Source organism: Trichomonas vaginalis, chromosome I, assembly GCF_026262505.1.
Source record: "Trichomonas vaginalis G3 chromosome I, whole genome shotgun sequence".
NCBI lineage: Eukaryota > Parabasalia > Trichomonadida > Trichomonadidae > Trichomonas > Trichomonas vaginalis.
The window spans coordinates 15,228,647-15,247,822 of record NC_067203.1 but is presented as its reverse complement, the minus strand read 5'-3'; the positions used below and the strand labels follow the sequence as shown (position 1 = coordinate 15,247,822).

The 19,176-nt window shown below is 34.6% G+C and overlaps 7 protein-coding genes and 4 pseudogenes across 11 annotated transcripts, besides 1 other annotated feature; 10 read left to right on the top strand and 1 right to left on the bottom strand.

The window, feature by feature from the left end:
• Positions 1-19,176: part of a mobile genetic element that runs on past both edges of the window.
• Positions 2,832-3,048, top strand: TVAGG3_0990350 (organellar and viral DNA polymerase type B; the record flags this gene model as incomplete). Its single annotated transcript, XM_051254133.1, has 1 exon — positions 2,832-3,048. A coding segment is annotated over one exon (217 nt), but the record flags the coding sequence as incomplete, so codon positions are not given.
• Positions 3,537-4,581, top strand: TVAGG3_0990340 (organellar and viral DNA polymerase type B; the record flags this gene model as incomplete). Its single annotated transcript, XM_051254132.1, has 1 exon — positions 3,537-4,581. A coding segment is annotated over one exon (1,045 nt), but the record flags the coding sequence as incomplete, so codon positions are not given.
• On the top strand, positions 4,941-5,715 carry TVAGG3_0990330 (annotated as a pseudogene). The gene has a single exon. A coding segment is annotated over exon 1 (775 nt).
• Positions 5,756-6,838, top strand: TVAGG3_0990320 (annotated as a pseudogene). The gene has a single exon. A coding segment is annotated over exon 1 (1,083 nt).
• TVAGG3_0990310 lies at positions 8,079-9,043 on the top strand (annotated as a pseudogene). Its single transcript has one exon. A coding segment is annotated over exon 1 (965 nt).
• TVAGG3_0990300 (KilA, N-terminal/APSES-type HTH, DNA-binding family) lies at positions 10,252-10,855 on the top strand (the record flags this gene model as incomplete). Its single annotated transcript, XM_051254131.1, has 1 exon — positions 10,252-10,855. A coding segment is annotated over one exon (604 nt), but the record flags the coding sequence as incomplete, so codon positions are not given.
• Positions 12,278-12,845, top strand: TVAGG3_0990290 (organellar and viral DNA polymerase type B; the record flags this gene model as incomplete). Its single annotated transcript, XM_051254130.1, has 1 exon — positions 12,278-12,845. A coding segment is annotated over one exon (568 nt), but the record flags the coding sequence as incomplete, so codon positions are not given.
• Positions 13,160-14,106, top strand: TVAGG3_0990280 (annotated as a pseudogene). The gene has a single exon. A coding segment is annotated over exon 1 (947 nt).
• TVAGG3_0990270 (organellar and viral DNA polymerase type B) lies at positions 14,248-15,074 on the top strand (the record flags this gene model as incomplete). Its single annotated transcript, XM_051254129.1, has 1 exon — positions 14,248-15,074. A coding segment is annotated over one exon (827 nt), but the record flags the coding sequence as incomplete, so codon positions are not given.
• TVAGG3_0990260 (uncharacterized protein) lies at positions 15,935-16,231 on the bottom strand (the record flags this gene model as incomplete). The annotated part of the gene is made up of 1 exon (XM_051254128.1): positions 15,935-16,231. The coding sequence occupies one exon, from the start codon at positions 16,229-16,231 to the stop codon at positions 15,935-15,937; it is 297 nt and encodes a 98-aa protein (XP_051079702.1).
• TVAGG3_0990250 (uncharacterized protein) lies at positions 18,445-19,155 on the top strand (the record flags this gene model as incomplete). The annotated part of the gene is made up of 1 exon (XM_051254127.1): positions 18,445-19,155. The coding sequence occupies one exon, from the start codon at positions 18,445-18,447 to the stop codon at positions 19,153-19,155; it is 711 nt and encodes a 236-aa protein (XP_051079701.1).

The window sequence follows — 19,176 nt, the reverse complement described above, 5'->3', positions numbered from 1 at the left end:
TATTTCTATTGTGGAAAGATGGGGTCAGGTAAGACATTTAACCTCATTCGTCATATACTCATAACAGAGCGTTTAGGAAACGACTCTTACTATGACCAAATCATTATATCAGCAACTTCAGACTCTATGGACTCAACAGCGAAAACATTTATGTCAAAAGTTCAAGCCTCTGTCGTTAAAGTTCCAGACAGTGAACTCATTGAATTTCTTCAACGTTACATTCGACGTAAGAGGAAATATTATGCCATCGTTGAATTTATACAGTCAGGAATGCAAAAGACTTCTGAGGAGATGGAAAGAATTATTGACAAACACCACTTACGTCAGTACTCAGGAGTTTACGATATGAAACGACTTACAAACTACATTCTATCAAAACTTTCAAAATACCCCTTCAAAAAGTATCCTTCAAACACTCTGCTCGTTTGCGACGACTTCGCCGGAAAAGGTTTAGTGTCAAAGCCTGACTCACCATTAGCTAACATCATTACTAAAGTCAGACATTACCACTTAACTGTAGCAATACTTATGCAAACATGGAGGTTTTTAGCTTTAAACATAAAACGTCTCATAACTGACTTCGTTATCTTTCAAGGTTTCTCACGTTATGATATTGAACTCATTTGGAAACAGTCAGGTATAACATTACCTTTTGAAGAAATTTGGGAAGCATATAAGTCTCTCATCTCTCCTCGTTCATACCTTGAGATTCATATCATGACTAATACCATTAAAGTCAAAAATATTCCATGGGAACGACCAACATTGTTTTAAAGTTTAACCTTCAATTGACTGATGGTAAACAAATTCCATGCATCTCTGTCGCCATTTCTGTTAATATTTTTGCTGTCATTCATATCATCCACTTCCCCATCCGTTAACTTTTGAGGATATGCGTTAGAATAGCTGTTCTTAAATGAAGGCTTTTCACCTTTGAGAGCATAAACTCTATAACTTTCTGCATACTTTATGTTTGAACCTCCTGAGCCATCATTGACATAAATTTTTATAGGCTTCCACCCTTTGTTCATGTTCCTGCTTCTTCCCTTAGCTCTTTTGTTCAGTAGTTCTACATCTTTATACACAGCACCTGTCTCAGTGAATTCAACAATATTTTCATTCGTTAGCTTTACATTCAAACCCTTGTCGAGTATATTGTTCATTTCATACATATAAAAGGTTTTTATTCTATATGAAATGAGAAGCAAATCCATCTTAGCTGGTGCCGTTAATGTTCCAATTGAACCAACATCAAATGTTGACTCACGAACGACAAACAATATTGTCATAAAGAACTATAGTTCGGAGTGTTTGAAAGAAAAAGAACCAGAACTGAAATCCGTGAATTTAAACTCAGCTTCAAACGCTAACGCTACATCAGATGTTAAGTTAGAGTATCCACCACTGGACCAAATTCTTTCAAGAGAAGCCAACGACAACCCTTACACAAATGTTCAAACAAATCCTTCAGATAACGTAGACCATTACCTTCTTCAGTTATACCAAACAATTTTACTCAAAGACGATAAGAAGCTTTTGACAAATCTTATAAGTAAGAACCAAATAATTCTAACAAAGGAGGACCTTGAAAATGTTATATCACGAATAACAGGGAAACAATGTGTCATTGACTATCTCGACCCTGAAATCGAATGCTGTGGTCAAACGCCACCATTCATGAAAATAGGTAACATCCGCATCATTGAAACACCAGGAACTACAGGAGTTGAGTTTAAGTATAAATATTCGAATGAATATACAAAACTTTCAACAGAATATAAACTTTGCTTGAAATATGTTTTAGTAAATTAAAGCAATTTGTAATATCTATCCAAAACTTCTTCAACAGTATCGAACTCATCTTCATAATGCAAACCTAATCTTATTGACTTGGTGCAGTTTTCACTAACACAATATAGCGCTTTGCGCTCGGCGCCTTTGACGCCTTTTTCTGTTCTCTTGACTGACATAACTAACTCATTTGTTTCATCAAACAGCAACAACCAAAGTTCATGACCTAATACATAACATTCATACTTTATATTTTTAGCTCTGAGTTCTCTTGTAAGCTGTTGCATTTAATATTTTCTAAAAAGTCTACTTCAACAGTCATTCGCACTGGTGCCTTCAGTTCTACAGGCTCGCCTGAAAGTCAACTAGTCTGAATTGCATGTCTTTCAAATTATGAGGACTAATGCGAACCCATTTACCTAAATGAGTTGCTATGACAGGAACGTTTGGAATGAACATTGAATTTACTTCATAACAGAAAGACTTATATTCTACTGAACCTTTACTATTAACTCCTGAAATACCTGTGACATTAGCTATTTTTGACTCAATGTACAAACAATTACCATAACATACGTATGGAACAGATTTCATCTCAATCGTTTTGTCAAAACTTTTCAAAGGAAATGTCATATGGTATGCACCCAGAAGCAATTGAACTCTATGACTCATTCGTGTTATCTTAAACTCCTTCGCATAACTGAACTTCAAAACTCCTGCAATAAGTTTAACATTCATTAAGTTTTCTTCGTTCTCCTTGTTTATTGTAGTATTTATGAGCGCATTTAACACTCCAGCTAATGTTTCCATCTTATATTCTACATTATTGTGAAATCTTATTTCATGCTTCTTTCCATCTATTTCAAACTCCATGAAATCTGTTTCATCTGTTATGACAAAAGTTGCGATAGTATTGAAGTCAACAACTCTGAAAGCAAGCGCTTCATTCTGAAGACCTAAGTTTGTTTGTAGCTTTACTATTCCGTATTCGTTTGGGTCTGTACTTTGCAAATAGAACAACATTTTATTCTCATTAAAATATGACTATTGCTGCATATGCGTATGAAACAAATGAAGCAAGAAGAGCACATGAACTAGTAAACGAAAACTCAACTTTAACCATTGAAGGCAATGATTTAGTCATTGACGATGGAAAAACTAAAAAAGTCATTGATTTCGATACTTTTAACACTTATGACCCATTCATTACAACAAGCAAAGTTCCTATTATAAATGATGGAACGGTGCAATATATAAATTCTACAGTAGATGCCTCATTAGTGAAAGTATTAAATGTTCTCATTGAATTGTTAAAGAGCTTTCGATTTGACGACAACATTAAATGCCTAAAGAATTTAGTCATGAATGAGAAACAAATTCTCGGCGTTGCTGGTAGCAGTAATGATGTACACCTTATGACATTAGAATATTATAACGAACATAAAGATGAACTGAAAGGAGAGAAGGGTGACACCGGACCACAAGGAATACAAGGACCTCAAGGAATACAAGGACCTCAAGGCGAAAACGGTTTGGATGGAAAGGATGGAAAGGATGGAAAAACTGCTAAATCATGGATATGGGACCTTATAAATACTGGTTTAACAGCTGCTTCATATGGAGTTCTTCAATACCAAATCGGAAAGATATGGGCTGTACTTGGTGAAGAAGCTTTAAATGACGTTAAAAATGCTTTGAACTTCATTTCAAATGGTTCGGATACTATTAAAACTTTATCTGGTTGGATGCAAGAAACAAGGAGTCAAATAGATACTGTAAGACGTATAGCAAACAATGCACGTACGGGATTGGATACTTTACGACAAGCACAAAATACACTAAAGGAAGCAAATGATATTCTTGGCTCAGTATCAGACATGCATGAAGATTGGCTTAAAGGTATTGACAAATCTTTAAAAAATCACAGTCAGTCTATTGCTGACTACAAGAAAAGTATAGATTTTTTACATAGTGCTATGGACGTACATGATGGAAGCATAAGGAACTTACTTAATGCTAACAATAACTTACCAGGAACTATTAAAGCATTTATAAAGTCCTTTGTAAAACCCGGTGCTCTAACATTTAGGTCTTTGAGAGCAAGAGCATTGAAGTCAAGAGATGCAGAAACTCCAACAGAACCTACAGAAGGAACTGAAACAACAGAAACTCCAAAAGAACCACCAAAACCAACAGCTAATGAAATATTGTTCGAATATTTTCCAAGGTACTCTGTTCTCATTGCATACATTCAAGAAATACTTAAGAAAGCAGACTTGACTTTAGGAGATGATGAAAGTTCTGTATATCTTTCGTTCCAGTTTCAAATAGCAGAACTTTTGAGACAGATATGCTTAATGTTTGACAACATCTCTGATTTCACAAGATATGATGACGACCATGACCCCGAACACGGTGAAGAAGAAGTTTTACAAACATCCATTAAGACAGGAAAGGTTTTAACACAAAGTCTCATTATTGACACCAAAGATGGCGAAGTGGACGTTCTTCAAGAGCTGAAGAAAAATACTTCTTCGGGAGGTGGTGGTAGGCATGAACTTGAAATAAATGAGATAGAAGAGAAATTAGCCGAAAAAGCAGATAAAAACCACGTTCATTATATAACTTCAGACGAACAGATTATAACGGACTACCATGGATATTTAACACGAACTGAAGAAGTGAAGACGGAAGACCCCAATGAAAGAAGATATAAATACATTCGTGCTAAAGGTTATGACATAAGCTGTACTGTACAGTATGACACGGGTAAAGCACCAGAAGCATTTAGTTATAACGATGAAATTTATGCCTCTACTTTCTCTGTTAAAGGTGTATTAGTTGAACCAAGATTTACTTTGAGAGTTAAGTCAAAAATAACGTTTGAAGATGCTATTAAAAGTAAAGCTGACAAAGTTGAACTCGAAGCAATGAACAAAGTTTTGAAATCTCATAAACACAACATCTCCGATATAAATGAACTTCAAGCTACATTAGACAGTAAAGCCGACAAGAACCATACACATAAATTCTTCACTACTGTTAGAGCAGACGACATAATATTGAACTATACCCTTGGTTCAAGTGCACCTTTAGAGAATCCAAGTACAAGCGTAAAAGATACACTAAACTCCTTAAATAGTAAATGTATGAACATTGAAGGTCATGCCAGAAACTTTGAAACCCATGAACTACCAGCAATGTTAGACAGTAAAGCTGACAAGAACCATACACATACAAGTTTTACAACTGTTGCTATAGAAAGTATTGAAGGAACGGTTGAAGAAACTGGTGGGGATGCATTATATTGTAAACCTCCTAACTTTCCACAAGGTTTAACATCGGATGACGACATAACGACGATGAGAAACATTAGATGTAAAGATGTTTATGTCATGAAGGATGAATATAATATTAAATTCACTGCTCAAGATTTATATGACAAGAAGGCTGACAAAACAGAGCTTCAAACATTAAAGACTGAAATACTTCAAACATTATATCCTGCAGGCTCTATTTATACGTCAATGAACTCAATAAATCCAGCAACAGTTCTGGGTTTCGGTACGTGGAGCAGATTGTAGATAAATTCTTATACTGTGCGAACTCTTCAAAGCAAACAGGTGTTCGAAGAAAATTAAAGAAGCAAACCTTCCACCGCACACTCATACAGGAACTACAAACACAACAGGTAGTCATTCACATTCAATAACAAAAAGAGGTTATACAAATCTTGCAGCAGGTTCGGATAGACAGGGAATGCATAGATATGATATTTCAAGTGACCCAGTAGATTCAAGCACAGGTATTTTCTGTGGAACCACAGGAAATCATTCACACACTTTCACAACAAATCCAACAGGCTCGGGTGAAGATTATATGCCACCATTTGTGACTATATTCGCATGGTACCGCGTTCAATGAACGCGCTTGAGCCTAGAATAAAATCTTTAACTTTACATAAATGAGCTTGAAAGAAGTATTCGAACAACATCCATGGAGGTCATTTAAGAAGTTCAATGAAGCTGCAAAGAGTTGGGGATTTACTAACAGAGCTGAAGTGAAAAGGTTCTTTGACAAAAATGTTGTACATCAAACAAAAATAAACCCTTACGACTACTTTTTACCAATTTACTCCAACACGCCTGACGCATACCAATTTGACACTCTCATTCAAAGCAGAAAAGGAGGACATAACCCATTCCTCATCTTCATTAATGTTAACACTCGTAAAGCTTTTGCGTATATAATGAAAAATAAAGGAACTCGTGAAGTGTTAAGAGTTTTACAAAAGTTTGTAGCAGAACATAGCCCAAGTATTTTAACATCAGACCAAGACGGTGCATACCTCAGCAACGAAATCACAGAATTTCTCATTAAGCATAACATAACTCACTACACTACTGAAGACCATAACCATAACATACTCGGTATCATTAACCGCTTCATAAGACTCTCAGAGATTTAATCAAGAGCGAGACTTTACCGAAGAAACAATGAAACATTTCATCGAAGTTTACAATTCCTCAACACATTCTACAACAGGACATACACCAAATTCAATGACACAACAACAAGAAGAAAAGTATATACAAAGAAACGAAGTCAAACACAAAATATCAGAAATTCAACACAATTTACTCTCATTCCTGGTACAAAAGTTCGTGTAGTTCTTGACGACAAACCGTTGACAAAGAAACGTTTAAGGTTAAGTCGAAATTATTATATCGTAGACTCTACGCAAGGTAATGGATATCTTATAAAAGCTGCTGACGACTCCATAGCATTTTACCCTCGACATAAATTAGTCGAAAGTAGTAATGGCAAACTTGCTGAAACCATTGACGAAGCAAAGCGAGGAGTGGTTATTGAAATACTTGGCTATAACACAAACGATGACACTTATAAAGTAAGATATGAAGGAGGCGTTGAAGATGTTATACCATCTAAGAACTTGAGAGAGTCGAAGCCAACACATCTGGGACCATTAGAGCGGGAGTACTGGAAAGACAAAAATATGCCAGAAAGAATAAGAAAATTCTTCTAAACTTTTTCATTAGATGTAAATCAGACATGAATGAGAACAGTCATGTATTATTAATGGTACCATTTATTTTTGTCATAAATTTACACCAAAAATAATGTTTAGGTGAAGAGGTGAGATGTCACCCGTTTTTTCACCTGTTTTCTCACCTCATGAATTTTCGTGAATTTTCACAAAAGACCAAAAATAATGTTAGTTTTATTTTTTTTATTTTTTTATTTTGTATGTAAGAACAGAAATGTCAGTCGAAGCAAAAACATTCACGAACAAATCTAATGGTGAAACATTCACAAAAGGCACTTATAACGGTATTGAAGTCTTCGTAGAACAAGGATGGTTACATTAATGCAACAAATATGTGTCACAGTTTAGGAAACTTTAGAAGTTGTTGGAAAATAAGTCCTGGGAAGAGTATTATAAGGCATTTTGTGAAGAATATAGCAACCGCCGGAATTCGACGGTTGCTTTTATACAAAATTCATGCAGGAATTCTGATGAAATAAACAGGTTAGGAACGTATGTAGACCCAAGACTTATAAACTATATAGCATGTGGGCTTCTCCAAAATATTGCAATAGCAGTTGAAAAAATTATGGACTCCATAGACAAGAAAGTTCATGAGAAGTTAGATGAAGAGAACTCGAAGATACAGTGGAGAATGCTAAACCTTTGTTCGAAGAAGAAGTTGGAAAAATGTGTGAAAAACAATTAGAACATGAACGTGAGATATGTTATGGTTATAGAGATTCCCCATACGAACTAGACCAATGGGAACAAGAAGATTTAAAGAGAGAATTTAGAGAATATGAACTCGCTAAGATAGCATTAGAAGCTGCAGAAAAGAAGTTAAAAGTTTGGGGTCGTTTTGTACAAAAATATTGTGAGTAAATGAACCATTTATTTGGCAAAAATATAATTTAGGTGAAGAGGTGACATCTCACCTGTTTTCTCACCTCTTTTCTCACCTCATGAATTTTCATGAATTTTATATATTAATGTTTTGTCATGATTTCATCGTAAATGTTTTGTCGAAACTTCTTCTTCGTAATGAGCGTAAATGACCCAAAAATATAATTTAGGTGAAGAGGTGACATCTCACCCGTTTTCTCACCTCTTTTCTCACCCTCAGCCGCTTAGCGGCTCAGACCCTTTGGGTCTCTTGAATTTTCATGAATTTCCTTAAGATAGAAAAAATAAAGTTAGTTTTATTTTTATTTATTTTTTTTATTTTGTATGTAAAGATATGATTTCAACAATCGGCACAACAACAATTCAAGCCGCGAACGGCGGGACTCTGTCCACAACAACTTCACCAAACTCGTTAGTCATGAATCCTACGTCAATGTTGGTAGAAATGAAAAGCTTCATTCCTTCTTCATTTACTTTCGAAACAGAAATCCAGAAGATAAAGCAAGAACTTTTAACAAGTAATTTAGACTGTAGTGCGAAAGATGAAGAAAATGAAGAATATCTTTATGACATGCAGGACATTATTGACCATTTGCCCAAATTGCCTGAAATTCAGCATCAAAAACTAACCATTCCCGAATTTGACGAAATTGAAGTCAAAGCAACTGACTCAGTAGAAATAAAGAAGTTCATACGAAAGGTAAATTATGAATTCCTTGGTTTTCATTGCAACCATAAGGTTATGGACAAAGATTGCGACATGGTATATAAGAATATTTCTGACATATATAAATCTGAAGAATTTAAGACCTACGACAACTTTGTTTCGTTAGTTGCAGAATGTGTATGGCAGATAAGAGATAAAGATAGAAGAGGTAAGGTATGGAATGAACAAATAAGACCCGCTATGTTGAGTTAAAGAAAACCATTGACGCCTTGGTTGTTTTAGCAGGTAAGGTTTCAGAATATAACGCAAAAATGAACCCACAATGTTCAAAATGTTAAAGCAGCACTAAGGAAATATAACTACTCCGTCAAAAGATAGAAAGAATGCGAAACGACTATGCTGACTTAAAGAAAGAAGCAGAAAAGCCAGCAGAAGATAAAATGAACATGTTAGAATTTCTGACAAAAAAAACTATCCAACAGCAGAAGATTTCCTTCTATCTGACGTCAAGAAGAAGTATAAAGAAACCTTCGGTATTGTTAAAACTTTGATATCCTCAGCGAAGAAATAGAAGCTACGAAATTGTTTAGGATTTCAAATATACATCGTACAATTCATGTAAAAACGTTATAAAATAACTAGGGTGAAAAACAGGTGAGAAAACAGGTGACATCTCACCTCTTCACCTAAACATTATTTTTTATTGAATTTAGCAACAAAATTCTGAGTAAAATAATTTTTAGGGCTTTGTCAAACCGTTGAGTTTCACAAAATTTAAAAAAATAACGTTTACCATGTAAAACGTTTATAAAATAACTAGGGTGAGAAAACAGGTGAGAAAACGGGTGACATCTCACCTCTTCACCTAAATTAATATTTTAGGTCAAAGCTTCCACACGAGAGAAAAGATTCCTCATTCGCTAAGGATTCCAAAAATAAAAAATCGTTGATTTCGGCTGAGAAAAAACGGCAAAAACCCTTCTTCCACGGGAACAAAGAAATAAAGAAGAAATAAAGTAAATTTTTTATTTATTCCCGTGGAAGATAGAGCACTTTTATGACACATTTTTATTCACGACAAACAAGACAAATAAAGAAAATAAGAAAATACGGCGCCCGTCGCTGTTCGAACACAGACCCTGACCCCTCCATAACACCACCTTTAGACCACTGTGCTACGTAGCCTGTCGACATAAGATTTTATAAATTGCATATTTGACGTAAATTTATTTCCATCTGGCTTCCCACTGCATAAGATATTCATACGTGTTTGTAAGACATTCATTAAACTTCTTTTCTATTGCATCTAATCTTGCGTTATTTTTTTCAATAACTTGTCTGTATTCTTCATCATCTTCCAGCAGTGTTTGGGTCTTCACGTTTAAAATATTCATTGTTAACCAATTTATCTACAAATTTTTATTAGTGTTTGATTCACTTCGTTATGATAACGGTCATATTCTTTCAATACGTAAGTGAAGACAAAATGCGTCGTACCTTCAATCTTAAAGCTTAAAGAACTTTCAACACAGTTTTGAGGGTCTGTCAGTGCGTCAATGAGATAGTATTCGAAGTCAGTCAATAATCTTTTTAAAGTCATTTCATACAGGATAAAATTTAATGTTGTGAAGAAATAGTGTTTAACACAGAAAAATAAAGTTAGTTTTATTTTTATTTATTTTTTATCCGGAATGTAAAGACAGTAATGTCAACATTAGAGAACACAACAACTGCTATCGTTCATGAAGCCATAAATGAAGAATACGAATACATACAGTATAACAAACAATTGAGACTCATTCGTTCAGTCAAAGATGATATGTATCAAATGCAAAGTATAATGAACGCTCTTCGTTCTACAAAGCAAGCATATCATTGGTTTGAAAACCAACAGGCAAAAGAACTTTTAGAAGAATTTCCTCATATGATTGCTTCCCTCGGAAAACCGAGGGAAGAGATTCCGTACGAAAATCGCAAGAATTTGGCACCTGGTTTGAAAGGTTATTATGTTCATAGACTTTTAGTAAATGCTGTAGCAATGTGGGCTTCACCTCGTTATGCTTGTTATATTTTCATGATGTTAGATGAACTATATAAAGCAGAACGCGAACAGATGGAAAAGAAACTTCAAGCAAAAGATGAAGTCATTGAATCCAAAGACAAAAGCATACAGAAAAGAATACCGCGTTCAGTACCAAAAGGAAAGGAAAAGAACTATAAGTATATGATTTATACTGAAGAGTTGGAGAATGAAGAAGATAAAGATATGGTTATGTTGCATTTAGTCAGAAGAAACAACAAAAGCTTTTACGACCTTGCTAAAATATATAAATCTGACAGAAACTGGTTCTATCGTGAAAACTTACCGATTTCAATGACACCGAATGAGCAAATAAAAGAAATTGTCAAAAATACTCTTCCTCAAACACACTATGACATCAAAGGTTGCACAATACTTACCTTCAAAGAAGACTTACCATTACTGAAGGAAAAAATAACAGAATATTTATAACTTCAAAGAGGAAGAATGAAGTCACGACAACATTAACGAAGAAGTCACGACAACATTAACGAAGAGAGAATGAGGTGAGAAAACAGGTGACATCTCACCTCTTCACCAAAAATATATTTTTGGTTAAATAGCTTCAGGGTCAATTTCTTCAACCATTTCACTTCCTTCGTCAATGTCAATAGAAGCTTCTTCAACCTTTGGTAAGAACTTTTGTATAACATCTTTGTTCGTTATTGTCTTCAGAGATGAAGGATAATATTTCACATTTATTTCACCCTTCTTATATTCTTTCTGTTCGGAAAGATTTAAAGCAATACTGAAGAAGTCAACGTTAGAGTTCTTTATGACAGTATAGTGTGTATCTTTGACATTCACGAAGAAACCCTTTTGTTTCAAAACTACTGCTAACTCTTGTGAAGTATAACGTTTGCGGTCAATGACGATAGCTAATGGTCTGACATACTGACCAAACTTAGATTCTTTCACAAACTTCTTGTTAAAGATAACATTGACGTTTGCAGAACCATTGAACTCATTCTTGATGGCAGTAGCGAGAGCATTGTATGAAAAGAACTTGCAATCTTGCATGTGTTTCATTAAAATAAAAATATTAAATTATTTTGAAAAATAACTTAAAAAAAATGTAATCTAATTTTTCAAAAAATATTTTTTATCCGATAGAAAAGATGACAGAAAAATTAACTTTTTACATAGCGCCAGACCCTTCTTGCCCACATCTTTTTAAGCCACAATATATAGTCATAGAACTAAATAGAGAAAGCGAAATTCTACAAATAGAAGAAAGCGAAATTCTACAAACAGAAGAAACATATAGAGACCTAGATAACGAAACTGGATATGCACTATTCTGGTTAGATTGTCCTTATGAAATGTATGAAAAAAAGGCTTTATATGAAGAATATAGAAAATATTGTCATGAAAACAATATAAGACCAAGCTCTAGAGAAAAATTCTATGCTGGTATAAAACATCTTTTCGAAGTTCGGAATGGCAAATATAGAAAGAAATAATTTTTCTAAGTTTATTTTTTCAAAAAATATTTTTTTATTTCCTACTAAAGATGTATCGGAAGTTGTCTAAGTTAGAACACTCGGAAATAAAACAACTTCTTACAGAAGCTAATATAGATGTTGCAAAGCATTACGCAACAAACAAAAAAGCACTCGCTGACATCCTCAATGACTATAATGGTGCAATAAGTTATGATAGAATTCATGAGTTCATAAAGCCGCAACGCGGCGAGGACGAAGTCCATGCAAGAGCATTTCCTTTAAATGACATTGCTATTGACTTATATCATAGACGTTCAGTACCTCATGAAGTAAGAAGAGAAATGTTTGACATAACAAATGCAAACGTTGGTGAAACAAGAAGAGCTGTACCACATGAAGTAAGAAGAGAAATGTTTGACATAACAAATGCAAACGTTGGTGAAACACGAAAGAGAGATGACACACTGAAACAACAGAGAAGAGAGATGTTTAAAAGTGCTATAGAACAAGTTCGCAAAGCTAACGATGTCATTCGTTCCATTGACGACAAACCAAAAGAAGGTGAGAGATGGTTAAAGAAAGATGAAGAGAATAGGAAGAGAAATGTGAAGTCAGGCAATAGACTCATTGACTTTAACATCGAAGCTTTAGATGAACCAAACAGAGACTACTTACACAAACATTTTGGTAAGGTTTTCATGAGACTCTTAGAGAAAATTAAAATAAACTCCCAACAGAGATGGATGGTATGTTATAAACTTGGTGGAAAGTATGAATGTTCTACGTTAAACCTCAATAATATTGGAACATTACTACATCAGCTCTTGAAGGAGAACTTTATATCAGAGATAGAAGCAAATGCCGCAGGTATTGTTGAAATGCACTATGACTTCTTCTTGACAAACATAAAGAATCTTACCGAAATAAAGATGTATGATTTAACAGAATATGAAGGCTTAACGATGTCAGATGTAAAGAAAGGCAAACCAAAAAAGAGACCATATAGAGATGAAAGCACACTGACAAATGACCAGAAAGCCATTTTGGAAGCTCTTAAGCAAACAGGAAACCCAGCACTTATAGAAAGCTTTTGGAAAGATAATGGTGAAAAGAAGTTTTATAAGAAGAGAAGCGGTCAGTTCTGGAAGTATCTTTGCACATTACCTATAAATCTTGAACGCTACCAAATCTTCAATGAACTGAACAAAAGAACTGCAACACTTATGACAGAGGACAATTGTTTCGTTTATGCTTGCATTCAGGCTGGAGTAAATGAAGAAACTATTGACCACATGAGAGAAGTCATTCGTGTTAGAGACTTTCCTCAAAGTAAAGTACAAGAAATTTCTGACGCAACAGGTATATCATTTAATGTTACCATTGGTTATTTCAATGACTCAAGACATAATGAAATAAAGAGATATATACCAAAAGAATGCGAAACTGTTAGAACTATTGACTTACTTCTTGTTGAAGACCACTACATGCTAAATGAAAGATTACCAATGACAACATACTTCATTCGAAACTATAAAGAAATTCTCAAAGCTTGTGGTGGAATGAACATTGAGAAACAGATGAAGATTTATACAAAGAGAGAAGATAAATATGTAGTTCGTTATGATAGAACAACACCGTTATGGGATGTTATGAAAACATTGTGGGAGTGCAAATATTTCGAACCTATTTCTTATGGAGAACTTTTCACATATACTACTGACTTATATAAACAGAACCTTGCACCATTTAAAGATTTGACATATGCTCCAAAGTATTGTGTACAACTGAAGAAGAAAGCAGAGTCAAAAGAAGTAAATAAAGCTAAATGTAAATTCATACCTGAGCACGTTTTCTTTGCTGACTTTGAGTGTAGTACGGATGGCTTTCATAAAGCTTTTAACATCTGTTATGACAGTGAAGATGGTTCAGTTAGTGAAAGCATTTGGGGTCAAAACTGTGCAACAGAATTTTTGGAAAGACTTCCTGACAAGAGTTTAATATATTTCCAAACCTCAGTTATGACATAAACTTCATCTTAAGACACATGACAGAAGTGAAAGGAACTCCCATCATTAAAGGTTCACGAACAATGCAAATAACTGGCTTATATAAAGGACGGGCAATTATTATAAAAGACTCTTACAGTGTTATAAATAAGAAGCTTAAACTATTTCCTGCTATGTTTAACTTACAAACAGGACCGAAAGAAGTATTTCCATATAACTACTACAGCAGTGTTTTGTTAGCAAATGACAACAGAACTGGTGTCATTTCTGAAGCATGTAAGTTTATCCATGATGCAGATACATTTATGAAGAACATAGATTCCATCAAAGGTTGCAGAATAGATGAAAACCACTTCGACTTAGAAAAATATAGCACGTTTTACTGCAAACAAGATGTAAGAATTTTAAGAGAAGGTTTTGTAAAGTTCCGCAATGACTTATTGAAAGAGTTTGATTTAAACGTTTATGACTACGTTAGTATTTGTTCTATTGCTAACAAATTGTTTGAGAACAGAGTATACTTCCCGAATGGAAATCTTTATGACCTCTCAAATAAACCAAGAGAGTTTATTTCACGCTGTATTCAAGGTGGAAGATGTATGTTGTCAGATAACATGAAACAAAAGAGCAAAAAGAAACTCATTGCTGACTTCGACACTGTTTCATTATATCCTTCAGCTATAGCAAGATTGTATACTTTAGAAGGAATTCCAAAAGTATTGAAGGATGAGATGCTAAGCACAGAGTATCTCATGAGACATTTATTCGATGATGACCAAAAGGAACCCATTGGTGAAAAGTTTATGTCTGGCTTCTTTGTTCTCATTAAGATAACAGAGATTGGTATACCCAGACACTTTCATTTAATAGTTTGCGACCCTGAACTAAATCCAGAACTTAACGTTCCAAGAAGTTCAAACACTTGCTGTCTCATGTATGTTGACCATATAACATTACAAGACCTCATAAAATATCAAGGTGTCAAATGTGAAGTGTTGCAAGGATACTATTACGATGGAAACAGAGATATGAGAATAAGAGATGAAGTAAAGAAGTTGTTTGAGTTAAGGTTAAAGTATAAGAAAGAAGGAAACCCCTTACAAGAAATTATAAAACTCATTCTGAACAGCATTTATGGCAAAACTATTCTATCTCCTATTGAGTCAAAAATAACCATAGTAAATGACAAAGATGCTATAAGATATGCTATAAGAAATTACAACCATATAGTGAAGTTCGAAGGTTTGGATGGTTCAGATAAAACTATTTTCAAGCTAACGAAAAGCATTTGCAGACACTTTAACTTCTGTCCACTTGGTGTTAATATTCTGTCTATGTCAAAACGTATTATGAATGAAGTATTCTGTACTGCAGAGGACATGGGACTTCAAATCTTTTACCAGGATACCGACAGTATGCACTTATATAATGAAGACATCCAAAGCTTGCAGCAGAGTTTAAGAAGAGATATGGTCGCGAACTTATAGGAAAGAACCTTGGTCAATTTCATAGCGACTTTGCAGAAATAACACCTGGAAAACAAAGTTTAGCTTATAAAAGTATTTTCTGTGGAAAGAAGACCTACATAGACTTACTCACGAATGATTTAAATGAAGTTGCATTTCACTGCAGAATGAAAGGCGTGAAGCAAGATGTTATTGCTTTAACCGCTAATGAAATGTTTCCTGAAGCTATACAATGCTATTACAATGAAGATAAGAACATTCACATACCTGTTGGAACATATGACAAAGACTCTGAGTTCAGTTTAATGAAACTTTACAAAGCACTTCATGATGGTCAAGAGATTGCATTCGACTTATGTAAGTCATGTCAACCTTGCTTTGCTGAAAAGTTCAACTTTTCAATAACGACTAAAAAAGCTTTATTCGTAAGTTGAAGTTCTGAGGTCATGGGCTTCGCCTTGCCGCTAGCGGCTTATTTTTGTCAGCAATGAGGTCATTCGTGATAAAAATAAAGCTAGCGTAGATTTTACAATACTGCGATGGTAGAGTTTAAGAGTTGTGCTTCAATGTAGAGACAGTCCTTCCCATCTGGAGGTAAGAACACTGGACATTTATGGTCATGAGTGGAGAACATGTCTATCCAAAACTCACGATTGAAGCCAGTTAATTTATAGTATTTAGGGTTAGGAAGTGGTGAAGTTCTTGTATGACCAATGAACTCATTTTCAACGCCTTTGGCTATATTAGAGTAAAGTATTGCTTGCTTTCTATCCCAAATGCCAGGTGTTACAATCTTTGAAAATTCATTTTTCCTCGGAAGCATTGCATCATAATTGAAAAACATTCTTAAAATCATCACTTGGTTCGGAGATTTGAAATCTTATACGTAATGGATTTTTCTTTCTTTTAGCGACTTCATTGAATGGTGAGAATACAATGAATTGACAGTCATGAGTTCCATCTTCATTTTCATTAAATTCATAATGAAAGTCTATAAGTTGTGGCTGACTACCTTCTTCTTTCAGTTGTGCAAGAAACTCACGTAAAGGCTGTAAAGTTTGTACTTCAATGTTGAACTTTTTCTCGAACATCTCATTAAATGAAATCATACATTGCAACAATGTTGTATCGTCTTTAAAGTATTTGTATATGTGAATGTTTTGGGCGCTTAAAGACTGTTCGTCATTTTCTATCTCGACTTGAAGTATAAAGTCAACCTTTCTGAAAGCACGTGTTATATACATAGATGTTATGCCAATGTACTTCTCTTCATTTATGTTCACAATCCAGTCTGTTGGAAACTTAAACGTTACTCTGTTCCCCTTTATTTTGACGTCAGGGTTTTCACTACTGAACGCAACAGATAAAGGTATTTGTCTATACATTTAATTCGGATAAAAATAAACCATTTACTCTTTCTTTGCTTCAGCTTCTTTAGCTTTTGCTTCAGCTTCTTCTCTAGCTTTTTTGCCAGCAAACGTGGGTTCTTTGTCTTCCAGCAGCTAATGCAGCAAGTTGTTTTTCACTAAGTTTTCTCTTTGGTCTCTCTGGCTTTTGTTCTTGTTTTTGTTCCTTCAGTTCGGATAAAATTTGCTCACGAATTTCTTTCTTCAATGCTTCAACATCTATGACACCTTGGTCTTGTCCGTAGGGCTTGTCTGAGTCATTTGACTGTAGATAAAAAACTAAATTAAAACTTTAACCGATGTAAAATGAGCTTGTCAAAATCAGAACGAGAGTCTATTATATTAAATGACGCCAGAGGAATACAACATCCTTTCTATTATGTAAGTCAGAGTAAAGATGGTAAAATATATGTAAGAAAAAGAAAGGTTCCATTAGCGAATACAGAGAGCGACAACATTAAGGTGCATGGCAAGGGCGAAGCCACGAAGCCCATATAAAACCTTCTGTTCAAACTGAAAAGTCAATAGAACAAGAAGAAAAGAAGCCAGATGTACTTTCAATAACGAACCAAGAGCTTATTGCAAAGTTCGTGAATTTCATTGAAAAGCAAACCGAGTCAAAGAACCCTGACCGCCAGTGAAAGAAGTTGAGACAAAAGAGAATGTACAGTTCATTGAAAATGTCAAGAAACAACTTCCACCACGAATACCAAGAAGAAGAGTGAGAATAATGAAGTAAATAGATATTTTTATCTGAAGTAAATACATGCAGAACGAACAGCTAAACGAATTTACTCCAGCAGAGCATATTCATCAGATTCGCTCATATTTCGATATCATAGACAATGCAGTTCAAATTGGTGACACTAATAGAAAATATTCTGACGCAAAGATTCCATCACAACCTGGAACTGCTAAAGATAACACATGGGTAACATTCAATCTCTCACCTCCTGGTGAAAATATGTTGGACCTTTACAATACATTCATTACGTATAAAATGGAAGGTCAATTTATTGTAGATAAAGAAATTGGTTCAGGTTCCAATAAAACAAACCCACCAGGATTTTGGATTGGTTTCGATGACGCTTTCTATGCAGTTGCTGGATATCAAATCCTTGCAAATGGTCGTATCGTATATTCTCAAGACAACGCAAGAGAAGAAGCATATATAACTTCAAACTCACAAACTACCGAACAAATAAAGAAAGTAGATGTTTTCTCAAAGACTCGACATGAAGATGTATGGAGTCATTCGGGAACATGCAGAACAGGACAAATTGTTAGTGGTCCAATTACAGCAGGAAAAATCATTTGATTTTAAGCTTCGTTTAAGAATTCCTGTTAGAAGATTCCTTCCATTAGAAGCTATTCGATTTATTCCAGCTTTTGCAGGAAACATTCAGCTTAAAGTAAAGTTCAGTAGCGACGCCTTACAATGCACATCTATATCTGTAAATGATATCATTGCTTTCAATCCAACTCTTAAAGTTGCATTTGCTTCAGATTCAAATCCACCGACAAATAAATTTGTTCCATGGAATGAACCATTCACTATGATAACGAAGGCAGTAGAAGCTAGTGGAACAGTTACTATTACAACTGTAACCAGCAACTATTTCGAACAAAGATGGATTTTAATGAATGTTTCATTCATCCAAAGTCATTCTCTTTAGACCCTAACATTTATACAGAACTTGTAGAACATTATACAAACGAGGCTTTATGTTTTCCTGTTAAAGTTATGGATTGGATTCCTATGGACGGTTCATTCTCAAAGAATACAGATAGTTCAAGTGCAACATTTACAGCAGCTTATACGCCTATTAATGTTAAAAGTATTTGGGCACTATTTAGAAAGAAAGACAACTATTATGTTAATTTTGAGAACCCTAAGTTTAAATATCTTCAGCTTTCCATGGGAGCTTATGGAAATATGCCTGCAGAACCTGAAAAATCATATGGACCTGTATTTTATGAAATGGTTGCGAACGCTTGCAATACAAACAATGATATGATAGGATTTAATGAAGATGTTATGAGGTCATTGGTGGATGATGGTAGTGTGGAACATAAATGGGATAGCTATGACAACACACATTTCTTATGTGGTTTTCCAACAGAAGTGGACTTTTGCTTCCAGCAAGGTCAAACATCTACTGCTCCAATAACATACAAATTGTCTGTTAAAGGACCTATTGAACTAGCAACTGAAAATGTACCAAAGCCACTTATTGGATTTATGAGGGATTGTTGCTTTGCCATTCAGGTGCGTGCTAATGGAATCCCAATAATAAGATTAGATGACTATAACTTAGCTACGGACGACAGTGAGGAATAAAGGATGAACGTTTATTTTTAA